General features: G+C 39.5%; 1 protein-coding gene across 7 annotated transcripts in view; it reads left to right on the plus strand.

Annotated features, from left to right (window-relative positions):
• The window catches only part of ptprub (protein tyrosine phosphatase receptor type Ub), a 229887-nt gene that overhangs the window by 180440 nt on the left and 35587 nt on the right, over positions 1–13860 (plus strand). For 3 of the 7 annotated variants that reach the window (XM_053493940.1, XM_053493942.1, XM_053493941.1), the window contains exons 13-17: positions 1759–1795; positions 10450–10588; positions 11739–11768; positions 11912–12072; positions 13097–13284. In XM_053493940.1, the coding sequence (XP_053349915.1) occupies positions 1759–1795; positions 10450–10588; positions 11739–11768; positions 11912–12072; positions 13097–13284 (555 nt within the window). The remainder of the gene's footprint in view (positions 1–1758; positions 1796–10449; positions 10589–11738; positions 11769–11911; positions 12073–13096; positions 13285–13860) is intronic. The other 4 variants (XM_053493943.1, XM_053493946.1, XM_053493944.1 and 1 more) reach the window with 2 other exon arrangements.

Raw genomic sequence — 13860 nt, forward strand, 5'->3', positions numbered from 1 at the left:
TCTCTCTCTCTCTCTCGCATGCTCATTCTATCTTTACTAAACTGAGTGTCTGCCTTCTAATAAGTCCCAACCTTCAGCCTGGTTAAATATAGTTCTCATAATTCATTTACTTAGGCTGAGTTTGCTGACAGATCCTCTTTCGCAGTGGTGGGCATGACTGTTTCAGTGAATTTCATTAGGTGGGAAAAGTAGGCTAAAGCTTTGTGACTGCACCCGTATGATCAAAGCTAAGCATCTCTCTCCACTCTGTCGCACAGCTTCCAGTGGAGTCAAAGTTCTATTCCCGAGCATTGACTATGAGGACATTGTATGCTGAGACAGAGCAGGTCCTGTGGTTCTGTTCCGAAAAAACCACAATGATCTTTGCATGATTTTTATTCGCTGTCATCAGAGAGTGTGAATCTCAGAGTTGAGCTGTCCAAATGCCACTATTTGTATGTGTGTGGGTGTGTGTGTCGTTTATTGGCGGATAGGAGTAAGTTTTTATATATATAGTCCAGGCTTGATTCCTGTGTGCATGGAGTTTGTATGTTCTCCCTGTGCTTGGTTGGTTTCCTCCGGCTACTCCGGTTCCGCCCACAAAACAAAGACATGCAGATTAGTCTAACTGGCTTCCCAAATTGCTAGTGTATGTATGTGTGCATGCTGTGAGAAGGATTGCTACCTCGTCCAGGGTGTACCCCCCTCGTGCCCTAAGTCTCCTGGGTTAGGCTCCAGGCTCAGTGATCAGGATGTCTAGGGCAGTAACACCTCATTGGTGAGAGAGGTCAGAGGAGAATGGCCAGATTATTTTAAGCTGACAGGAAGGAAATGGTAGGCTACGGTTACTCTGCCCTAGGTGACCAGGTGATGTTTTTTTTCCATTCTGCAACCTGCAACGCTTCTTTCCTGCTCACTTTTGATATTAACAGTGGTTATTTAAGTTACGAGTGGGGGAAACTGAAAACTACAGTATAAGAACATGCACTCCTGCACGAAGAAGAGCTAAGGACTGACCCTCAGACTCTGCAGTTAACACATGGCAGCATTTCCCCATGTACTGTATCACTGTGGCTTAGATACAGGTGTACTGTAGGTATAGCAATAATTAGCTAAATTAATACTGTAATTATTTCATTGTGTCTTACACGAAAGACTGTGTGTGTGTGTGTGTGTGTGTGAGAGAGAGAGAAGGAGCGAGAATAAAGCCTGAGAATAGTATTAAAGGCAGCTTTTAGGGTTGAGGCAGTTTGAATGGATTTTCAATTAAAAAGAATAAAAAAGCAATTGAACCAGTTTGAGGCAGAGGTTCTCATTCTTTTATGCCTGGGGAAATTTGCATAATTGTCCTGTAATGCCTGAATTAGCATCTGTAAATCTTAATTTGATAATACATCTCCTTGTCGAGGTGGCGGGCCAGAATTAGATTGTGAGCTTGGATCTAATTAGTGTTATTTGACGAAGGTTCTTTTCATAACACCCCAATGTCATCAGCCTAGATTTCTTGGAAATTAATTTCTTCTTGGAATTTGTTTGCTGTTATAAAGCTATTTCCCTACATTTTCTGCTCTTTTGCCTCCCTTCTTTGCCAAACAACCAAATATCTTTTCATCATACAACATGCACACTCAAGTAATCATACATGCGTTTTTATCTAATGAGAGAACTGCTGATTTATAATGCATTTAATCACGTTTCTTGCTCCTGCATGTTGTCCATTTGACTGAAATTGGAGCAAACCGCTGTGGCTAAATCATCTCTGTCTCTCTTTTACTTCAGGAAACAAGGATAAACTGCATCCGAATCGCCCGTAAAGGTGAGTGTTAAACCATATATTTTGCGCCGTCCTAAACTGTGTTAAGCCAAGCTTGGACATAAGAATGCTGCAGGCCAGTGTGCGAGTAGCTTATCCCCTCTTAAACCTTGGCTAGAGAAACTTAATCTTTAAAAAAAATAAAAAAAAAATGTAGCTAAAGAAGAAAATCTGTATCTCTGGGCTAAAACCTTCATATTTAATCCTCCATGCATTGGATACAGTTTTTAAAAGGCTTTAATTTTTTTAGCTAAAGAAACTATTTTTATTTTTGAAATATATGGACAAGTTTGCTAGCACATCATAATAAATGCCATGTTCTGATTTTACCTGATTCTGGCAAAGTATTTTCTTCTGGCACACTACATTGTCAAAGCATGGGTTTATTAAAAATCAACTAACATATTATTGGTACCAAATTGCAGAGTTGCCGGGCCATACCCACAACCGAAGTCTGATTTATCCATTGTGACAGAGCTGTCGGAGCTGGAGTAATAGCAATATTTACACTTACACCAATCAGCAATACCAATAAAGTATCCTGCCTTATATTGTGTTGGTCCCACTTATGTCACCAAAACAACTCTGAACTATCAAGGCATAAACTCAACGAGACCTCTTATAAGCATGATGTGATATCTGGCACCAAGGTGTCCTCAACCGACACTTTAAGTCCGATAAGTTGCAGTGTGGAGTATTTATGGATCATCCCTGTTAGTCAGATTGAGATCGGGAAAATTTAAAGGCACCTTGAACTATTTAAAGTCTTTCCCTGTTCCTCAGACCATTCCTACAGTAAATGATTTAACTCAGCAGGGTGCATTATTCTGCAGAAAGAAGCCACTGCTACCCGAGAATACTCTATCTTTTTTGACATGCCTTCTTCCCATCCAGCATCCTAGGGCCATATGTTGCGCAGGTAACTAAGAAACACACACCCAGTACTTCATATGATGTAAAAGAAAATGAGGTTCATTAGACCAGACTGCTTTTTTCCTGTGCTCTATTGTCTAGCTCTGATGTTCACATGCACATGTCAGAGCTTTCAGTAGTAGACAGTGGTCAGCATGGGCACTCTAACCAGACTTTGGCTACACAACCCCATACGCCACAAACTGCAATGCACTATGGGTTCTAACACCAGTCATAGCTAGAAATAAGTTTTTTAGCAGCTTGTGCTACAGTAGTTCTTCAGGGGGTTGGGCCTGTTTGGGTAGCCTCTGCTTCCCATGCGGATTAGTGAGCCTTGGACACCCATGACTATGTTGACTTACTGTAGGTGTCCTACCTTGGAGTGCTTTTGGACCGTGCTAACCACTTTATAATAGGAACAATTAGAAGACCTTACATTTTGGAGATGCTCAAATCCACCAGTCAGAATGTTGCTCGTGTTAAAGTCTCTCAAATCCTTATGTTTGTTCTTGTGGCACATCAAGTTTGTGAACTTTGTGATTTTTCATCTGCTGTAATAATGTATTTCAGTTCTCGAAGTATATCAATATAAAGAGATAGTCAGTTATTTGCTTCACTTGTCAGTGTTTTATAATGTTATGGCTGATCAGAGTACAGTAAATAATGATTATGTGCTTTTGCATTCACACCCAACAACAGGAAGTGCTTTAAGAGGCTCAACATGAGGCTCACCAAAACCTATCTGCCCCCTTACGGGCCCCCCCCCGCAGTTTACAATGGTTCTTTCCAACCGTTCAACAGATGATGCCAATAACCTCCATCAGGCATGCACGCGATCAGTACATATATGTTCAAAAGCTGTTCATAAACCTTTGTAAGCATTCAGTGCAGCCATTCCCCAATGCCTGTTTAAAAAGCTGAGCCTGCTGGTTCTGAACACATCTATCAACTGGATCATAAATGTCTTGATTGGGAGACCTTAGTCAGGCTGGATTAGAAGCAGCATCTCCAGCACAACCACACTGAGCACTGGGTTCCCCCTTGGCTGTGTTCTCAGTCCACTGCTGTTCACTCTATTGACTTAGTCAAGTCTGATGATGACACAAGTGTGGTTGGTCTCATCAGCCTGAATGATGAGTCAGCATACAGAGAGAAGGTTCAGTGGTGAACAAACTGGTGCAGAGTTAGCAACCTGCCTCTAAACTTGTACAAAACTAAAGAGATGGCTGGTGACTTCAGTAAAGCACCAAAGAACCACTCTCCGTTGAACATTGACAGGTGCTCTGTTTCAGATTCAGCTGAAGAAGAGATGCTTAGCTGGTTCCTTAACACCAGCTTCATTGCCAAGAAAGCCAAGCACCATCTCTATTTCCTAAGAACGCTAAGAAAGTGCACCTTCCACCTAGTAGCCACACTACATTTTACAAAGGGAATGTCAGCAGGGAATCATAAGAAGCTGTATCTGTACCTAGAACAGCTGAGAAGATCAACATAGTCTCCCTTCCATCACAGGCATTTACCAGAAACACTGCAAACGCAAAGCCACCAGCATTGTGGATGACCCCACACACCCTTCACACACACAAACATTTCCCCCTCCTGCCATCTGGCAAAAAGTAGCAAAGTACTCGACAACAGAACATTTTTTTCCCACACCAACACACTCTCAGCTAAGCAACATTACATTTGTATTTGAAATTTATACATTTTCACTTTGTTAAACTGTGTGATAAAAAGAAAATGTTGTACTGTATTGACCTGTAATATGCCTGCCAAGCAGCATGCAATGTTTACACTTACCACATTGATATTATATTGCAGTTATATTATATTCCAGGCTATTTTCATTTTCCTTTTTTTCACCATTGAACTTAGTCGTACACTGTCATTTATTTACCATGATATTTGCAGCAAGAAATATTCCGCTTTATTTTGCTGAAATATATTTATATATTTTTAAACTTATGTTGAAAACCCCAAATTTGGTTAAAATGCAATTTTGGTGGAAATACGATTTTATAATTTCTTTATAATATTTGGCCATTTGTGAGAATTCTGTCACACTGACTGTGGATATGGAAAACCTCTTCTCATCCTTTTTTTGTTATAGGTGTATCACATGCATGTGTGCATGATTTTATTGATACTCATACCTGTATACAATTTTATAATTTTTGTTAAGCTTTCTTATCCCTTCACCATTTTCATGTTTGTGATATTTTTGCTTCTACAAAAAAAAGCAAAACTACAAAAATACAAAGAAATGCAAGAAGTAAACAAACATCCATAGTTTTAATAAAATGTATACACAGAAAAATATTGCCATTATTCCCACTACTATTTGGTTCCTTTCGGATTTCTGTTACGTGGTGCGGATTAGAGATTGAATAATATTAATAATTATATTAATTATAATTCTGAGGGGGTCAACAAAATAGGAGTTTGGAAGAGTGCTTATGAGTTGCATGGAAAGACCTTACCGTTGGCAGATAGCATGGGATTATTAATTAGTAAGCTAAAAAAGAAACAAAAGAAAACTGAAAACACAAAAATAAATGGGGCCCTAGAAACTAAAAATAAACTTTATAACGCCTTGGGGTGTTTACTGAGGATTTATGTGTGTTACGTCTGTGCTTTCAACAGTAACTGAGAGTGCATGCTTAAGGGGTGACATGCTGCTCGCGTGCTCTCTCTTTCTTGCCGGTGTTTTAAGAAGTCTGAAGCTCGGTCTTTTTCCTCTGTCTTGGGTCTGGTGTACATTGTTTTTGACCCTGATAACTTTACCGGTGCCACCTAATGATCGCATAAAGTGCCCAGGTATCAGAACCCTGAAACAGACACGCCGCAGGTGCAGCCTGTCTGCGCTGATTCCTATTACAGCGGTGTCGCCTAGCAACCACGTGTCTACGTAACCGCCGCATGCTTAGTTGTGGCTCTGCCCTTGCAAAACCTGCATTGTTACAGTTGCAGTGCACCTTTGGGCTGGGAATCTTGAGCCCTTTTCTACCATTAACAAAATATTAGTTGAGTTTTAAGGCAAAATTGTAAGATGTCAGTCAGGACATTCCAAGAGATGTCTTCATGCCTTTCAAAGATCTGTTGCGGGCAGACCTTTCATTGCATGGCTAGACTGTGCCCATAGTTGTTGCTATAGTCATTTAAGCACTAAAAAAGTATTAAGATAAACCTTACTTGTTTGGTACATTTTGGTACATATAGTACATTTGATCATAAAACTTTGCATGTCTGTTTACTTTCCACATGTGTACACCCTATAGACAATCGAGCCAAAATGGCAGAAAGCAACTGAAGAGCACAGGTCAGTCTTTCATCATGTTTGTTATTTGCGCTACCGGGAGGGCAGCAGCCCATATCAAAGCCTACTACTCTCAGTAGTGTCCAGGCTTACATGGACAGACAATCCAAGCAAATTCCAGTGAGATCAGCACCAGTGAGCCCTTCACATTATACACACCTGTGGTCATCAAAATGGCCTGTCAAAAAACCTTACCAAACATGAAAAAAACATTAGGGGGCATGAATGCCCATCCAGATGACAAAACAGGCTATTGCTAGCCCCTATTGAGCGCTGTCGCAGATCAGCACTGGCGGCACTGGTATTTATAGCTCTCAGCTCTCGCTCAGCCTGCACTGAGCCTTCTGGCTAAATTGACTTTGAAGACATAGGATAAAAAGGGAGGGGGATACTTTTATCTTTGACTGAATAATGAAGGTGGAAAGGAGCTTTTAGAGCATGAAGCTAAAAGCTGAGAGCAGCCATTTTGGAATTGTCTTTCTGCATATACTATACACATGCACACAGAGTACAGATGGCCTACAGTATGATTAATCCCACCTCAACATGTCTATGGACAAAATGCATGTCATTAACAATTAGGACTTGTGCCATCCAGATTACGTCTATTAGTTTAAGTTGAAACAACACCAGGGTGTTTTAAAATTTGTGAAAAACCCTTTGGTTTCTTTTTCTTCGTTTGGCTATTCCCATTAGGCGTCGCAAGAGCTTATCATCTGAGCCACATATTTGATTTGGCACAGGTTTCATGTTCTTTGACAATCCTCAAGCAACCTTTAGCATTTTTATCCAAGCTTCTGGCCTCCTTCTAGTCAGACTTTTCCACCAAAGTGAACCAGACGTGACTTCATGTCTAGCGCTAGTGCCGCTTCAGAGCCGGTTTAATAATGAACCTGTCCTCAAAAAGAGTAAACAGTACGTCCACTTATCATTAACATGAGTTTAGTTCGAGTGTATTACTTACAATGGCCAGTTAAAAGGAGTTTGCTAATAAATACAGCTTTGGTAATAGTGGATTTTGATTTCCAATGCTCTAAAAAAAAAAAAAAAAAAAAAAGCAATCACATGGACCCCTGTGTTATCCACACTGCACTTTGAAGCCTATTATGCTACATGACAAAGTAACAGAGTGGTTAGAAGAGACAAATTGAATACCACTACAGATATTTTCATATTTTGCACTGGATGTTTGCATCTTGGCTAAAATATAGCTGAACTATTGGAAAACACAAACTTGGCCAAGTAATGGGGGGTTAGTGATTCATCATAGAAGCATCTGCGATAAGAGTATTGATTGTTTGTTGTGCTGTTTCTAAATGTGCGCAGGACTCCAGCAGCAATTGCACACATTATCTGCACAGTTTCTGCCTTTTACACATTATGACACAGAGCGATTTCACTTTTTTTTTCCAGAAACACAGACTGCCGCCCATGGATTTTCTTTTTTGCCCCTTATGTATTACCAATGTTAAATGCACTCCTATAATACATAAAGGCAAAGAAGCCAAATCGTACACACAACAAGAGCCTAATGCATCATGCATATCACAGTTGTTTGCCTGACATTTCATTTGTTGCTCTCCTGAAAATCTTAACAGTCAAACTCCGTCTTTTATCGTTGCTGTGGCAGAATTAAAATCATTTTCAGCTCACATAATGCCATGAGTAGTTCAATAAAATGCTGATCTTTTTGTTGCAATGTTAACTATGCGACAGAAAAGAAAACTAAATTGTGTAGGTGCTATTCCGCATGCCTAAGTGACGTGTTAGTTTAATGTTCTTCATGAATAACACTGCCATCATCTTGTGAAGAATGGATACTGCCTGCATCTTTCAAAATCATTTTGACATATGTTTCTGATAAATAACCTAAAATAGCCCAGCCTGCAGCTGTGTGACTTTACTGCTGTGTTCAGTCATTTCCAGTCATGAGTTTTATGACTCAAGTTAAATGGTGCATGCCCATATGCATGCGGAACAAAAAAAAATCTCTGGAATAAAATGTAACAATATAGCATTGAACTGAATACTATTGCGTTGTATTTATTCAAGTTGCATCAAATAGATTTTTTGGATGTTTTAGATGCCCTGCTGCAAATGACTACAATTTCAAATGTCCTTATTTACTCTACTGCAAATAAATTTAAGATAAAATTATACTCAATAGGTCATTACGTTTCCTGTGTCGCATAAATCTATGGAAGAATTGTGTGTGTGTGTGTGTGTGTGTGTGTGTGCCACCCCCATAATGTGCTCAAAGCGTTGTAAAATTGCACAGGCTTGCACAACCAAGCAGGCAGGGCACCCATTTCAACATGCAGGTGACAGTTTAATTAACAGTCCCTTGGCAGTCTTCACACAACAATAGACTCTCATTTCTTCCCTAAGTACCAATTTCCATTTTGGGGCATTCAGCATGTGCTCACATTAATCTTGAAATAAATTTCATGCTCGTGTTGGACTTAATTGATATTCAAGAAGAAAATGTGTCAAGAGAAACTAAAATCTGATTAGATACACTGCAAACTTTAATGGGTGTTTTCCCAAGGTTTTTTTCCGTTTTGTTTTATTTTTTTACACACTTTTTTATTGGTTGTTAATATCTTGGCTTGTGTAGCTTGTAATGAGGAGTGGTGAAAAAAAATGGTAATGTCTATCTGTCACAGGAGACAGGCGAGTGGTCTTTAAATGGCCTTGGGGCTGTAGATGAAGGGTAACCATGACTTATTTCTCTCTTCACTGTCCCAGATCTCTCTGTCCACACACTTGTATTTTTAGCGTGTGCCTTGTGCAGTATTTTGAAACGGATTTCCTTTCTTAGGTCCAAACTGACTTCATACTGTAAGCTTTCAAACAACTGTTCATAAATAAATACTTTGCAGTATATACAGTATAATCTCAGATTGCAGGAAAATATTGTCTTTTAATGTATTGTCATTAGAAAATGTACAGTCCGCAATATTGAATGATAACTTCTTTATAACAATTATAAGTTTTGAGGTCATTTCTAAGGACAAGATGTTTATCCCTTTAATTAGGGACGTGCAGGGCCACTGAACTCCTCTTGTCTTGTGCATAAAGCCCCTGTATTAGTGGTGATAATATACTAGCATTTACACTTTGTAAAGTATACCTTTATATAGAAGTTAACTGGCTGTACAATTAAGCATTCATTTAAATTGTATTTATAGAAGATCATATGGTGTAAGATGGATACTCAGTGTGTACCCCACCCTGTGCACTATGTACAGTATAAACCGTTTGTACAAAGTCTTGAGCAACCCCTCATTTATTCATAATATGCTTCTAAAGAGCTACACTTTCTTGTATTTTTAATGTAGTCTTAAGGAACAAGTTTCAGAATGACTCTCATTTTCAGTCACGTCCCTAAACCTGACTAATTTTAGGGAAATGATTTTGTTTGTTAAGCCACACACTGACCTAGGCATGAAAACATGTAAAGAAATCTAATTTAAGGCATAAACCAGTGAGAAACACGTACAGATGATGACAGATGATCAGGCCGGTGATGAGTGGTTGGAACAGACTAGAGGGGAAATGAGGTTGCTGCTGGCATTCTTACATAAACAAGCAATCTTTTAATTGTGTATTTAGGCACTTAGCAGCCTGTCGCAGAAAAAAAAACATTTGTTCCCATTTCCTAAATCTACATAATTTAATTTAATATAATATAACTCAAGACTTTTGCACAGTACTGTATGTATCTGTGTATTATTATTATTAGTAGTAGTAGTATTATTATTAGTATTATTATTAATATTAATCATTAATCTATTTCATAAAATGTTTATTGTTTTAATAAAATGTTACAGTGTCGTCATTACTGACACTCATGAAATAAAGTCCTGTTTTAATCCCAGTCATTGATCTATCCTTCCTAAAGGATACTTTTGTTTTTACTGACGAACTTAAATAGGCATATAATACAGAACTGACCTTCTTTAACTTTCACCATGAATGTGGGGGAAAAAGGAAATTGAGAAACTAAAAACCGCACCTTGCCTGTGCTGCTCATCCATCAGAAAGTGTCTCAAGTGCAAATGGGTTAATTTGTTGTAAGCTTCACTGTATACAGACACACACTCTTTGCTTACTCTTCTATCACACAGCGTTTTTGTTCTGTGTGACTGAAAGCTAGGCAAATAGCTTTCCATGGACATATTCACAATGTGAAGTGACCTCTGCTGCATTGCAGTGTCAGTGTCAGACAGTCAGTGCAGATGGGTGAAAATAGTCATTTGGACGTAACCAATGTGTTTGTGCTGGAGGAGGTGTGCTCCTTCTGTTTCAAGTTACACATTTTTATTTCTGGTTCGTTATTGTATTGCAGTTTTGAGGGTTATATTACAGCATTTCTTGTGCAAACACGTGATTTTACTGTAAATCTGTGTATGTGTGCGTTCTGCAGCGGCCTGTAAGGACCTTCGACGGCCTCTGGAGGTGACGCAGCACTCGGAGGAGATGGGGCTTATTCTAGGAATCTGTGCAGGGGGGTTGGTGGTCCTCATTCTGTTACTGGGAGCCATCATCATCATCATTAAGAAAGGGTGAGGATTACATGTAACTTTTAAAACATTCAATAGGAAAGAAATCAGCCACACTGCATGATTACCATAAATGACCATAAACCACGAGTGGCTGCAGTGTGTGCAACTTATCAACATCTAACTGGACTTGTCAATCGTGCTTTAAGATGAAGAAATTTGTTTTTCTCCTCTAACTATTCGAGTCAAACTAAGATGGTCACTTTTGCAATACATGACTCGTATTAAATTACTATTACTGTAACTAAAGGCAGAATTAGTTTCCTGTCTCCCAATAGGCAGCAGAGCTGTGCATGGGGCTTTCATCTTCTGAGATTACCTGGGTGTGAAATGTTTAATTACGAAGAGGTGCAATTCAATTACTCACTTAATTAGGCTTGGTCTGACATTAGCCTGACCCAGAAATGAGTTGATAATTGGGCGGGAAAAGGTGTGCTTTTGGAGATAATTAGTATTGTTCTCTAAAGGTCTCCACATTAAGGTGCTCATGACAGGAAAAAGCACATGATCCACTGCATTCAGACTAGCTCTCACTATCCATACTAATTTTAGCCTCAGTCTTCCATCACTTTTACACAATGGGAAATAAACAGCAGAAGGTTTTACCCAGCTCTAAGAATCCACAGGATTACGGCTGCTAATGAGTGGCTTAAATTACTGTTAAGGAGGAAACTGAACAAGATCAGTGGCCAAATGCACTTTTCCAGGAATATGTCTCATTCTAACAGGACTAATATGGCTGATCATGTAGACCGATGACCTGGAGCCGGTGTATAGCTGCGGCAGCAATACACTTTGGAGGATTATAGAGCTGGAGACTGCTGTGAAGTTGCCCATGTGGTGGTTAATGATAAAACTCTCCTTGGCATTCGAGTGGTTCATTAAATCTAATAATGTAGTGTATGTCATTAGGTCATATCTGCTTTGGCTATCATTTTTTTTCTTCTCTCTGTCACTGCTGAGGTTTAGCATGTGTTACATTGCTGGTGTGACCAAAACAAGCCTCGGGCAGCATGTCATTCTTCACACTAATCAGAGCACTGGCAATGCTTGCATCTCATGTCGCCTCTGCCTTATATTCTTTCTTCCTTTCTTTCTTTCTCTCTGTCTTTCTTTCTCCCTTTCTGTCTCTCCTCTTTCTTCTCCTCTCCAGAAGGGACTACTACTCTTACTCTTACTATCCGTAAGTGGCTTTTCCTCCATTGCACACCATCATTTCCCATTGTGTTAGCAAGCACTGTTCAGAGAGCACTTTAGTGGTATAACAATCCCTCTCCCCTCTTTTTTTCTGCTGTTCTTTTCCTTTCTCGCTGTTTCTGTTATCAGTAGGAAACCGGTGAACATGAATAAGACTCCCATTACATACAGGCAGGAGAAGAGTCATATGATGGGCTCAATGGAGCGCAGCTTTGCAGACCAGAGCACCCTGCAGGAGGATGAGAGAATGGCTCTGTCCTTTATGGATGCCCACACCTGCAGTACCCGGAGTGAGATATACACACACACACACACACACACACACACACACACACACACAGCACATGAGCACAGAAAGTATGCATAGCCCTCTGGCTTACAAACTGCACTTCCTTTATACAGAGCATTATTCACACAGTTGCATGACAGGCACTATGACTTTTACAATCACACCGTGAGCTACTACATACTCGCGTACATTTGTCATGCGTTTTACAACCCCAGAGTCACAAAGCGGAGAGAGATCATGCCCAATTTCACTCAGGTAGCACATACAGGCTGTTTAGTGCTGAGCTGCAGAGTTCACTGACCCAAACCTGAGTGAATATAACCCAATCTGTGGTTTACTGTTGCTGTGCTGCTCAACCAGAATAGCAGCAGATTTGTATTAATGACTCATTTCTCCAACATTACCCCACTGGAATCCAGGCCTTAAACTATTCTCTTCTTGGACCACTAAGCAGCTTTTACACACACACACACACACACACACACACACACACACACACACAGAGGAGAGGAGCTCAAAGGCTCCTGAAATACGGTATATTTTAAGCTAAATTAGAATATGTGCTGTGTGATTTGAGGATGTCTTTTACTATCATTTCGATGCTGGGAAAACTAGAAAGAACAAGGTCTAAAATACTGTAGGGCAGAAATGGAAATAATTCGCTGGAGCCAAGAGTCTGATTCAAGGAATGATTAATAGATGATATTCAAAGAACATCTCTTGATCAAAATGAAGCTTTAATGGGTTTCTTAAAGATTATTCTCCCAAGTGCTATTACATATCTTGGTTTCTCAATATGTATTTGCTAATTTATATCTATAACCAGCTAGAAAACTTTAATAAACTTTATAAAGTTATACTCAGGTTAATTCATTTATAACATAACCTAAAGAACTAAACACAGGGCAGGGGGTTTAATGTGTGTGTATGTGTGTGTAGACAACAATGTTAAATAATTATTTACTACTTAGTTAAAAGAGTAGTCAGACCTGCACATGTGTATATTAATGTAGGTTTATCTTTAGGTGATCCACGCAGCTCCATGAATGAGTCAAGCAGCCTGCTGGGTGGATCTCCTCGGAGGCATTGTGGAAGTAAAGGTTCTCCGTATCACACCGGGCAGCTCCACCCTGCTGTACGTGTCGCTGATCTGCTGCAACACATCAACCAGATGAAGACGGCAGAGGGCTACGGATTCAAGCAGGAGTATGAAGTGAGTGAAACTGATGTTAGGCTTTTGCGATATACAGTACTCTTTCGATCGTGATATAATTGGCATATTCTAATATGAGTTATCACTTAAAAACATATTTTTTAATAATGCAGCCGACAACACCCCTATTTTCACAAGAGTTAACTATAAATGGCTGAAAAAAGTCACACCCAGAAGAGAAAAAGATAAAAACTTTTACTTAAAAAAGGGGCTAAGAGGTTGGACTTGCAGCAAAGGTTCAAAACAGACACTTGTGTTAATGATGAGGATGATGATCATCAGCACAGACATGTTCAGACTTTGAGCACTTTTTTGTGATTGTCCGTGCTATTTCCATTGTCCGATGTCATTCTTGCACCTAAAATAAATAAAATTTCTCTTTTTTTTTTCTTTTTAGCAATCTGTCCCAGGTAAACACCATTTTTAATGATTAATTGGAAGCAGGGGAAAATCTGTGTTGCACAAGCCTAGCTGAGATGCTTCAGTGACACTTTAGGATTAAGCTAAACCCTATATAAAGAACCATTAATGGCAGGGCTGAGAGAAAAGGCTAGCCTTCGAAAGTATAAATATTTC

The sequence above is a fragment of the Clarias gariepinus genome, chromosome 4 (genome assembly GCF_024256425.1).
Source record: "Clarias gariepinus isolate MV-2021 ecotype Netherlands chromosome 4, CGAR_prim_01v2, whole genome shotgun sequence".
In the NCBI taxonomy this organism is placed as follows: Eukaryota; Metazoa; Chordata; class Actinopteri; order Siluriformes; family Clariidae; genus Clarias; species Clarias gariepinus.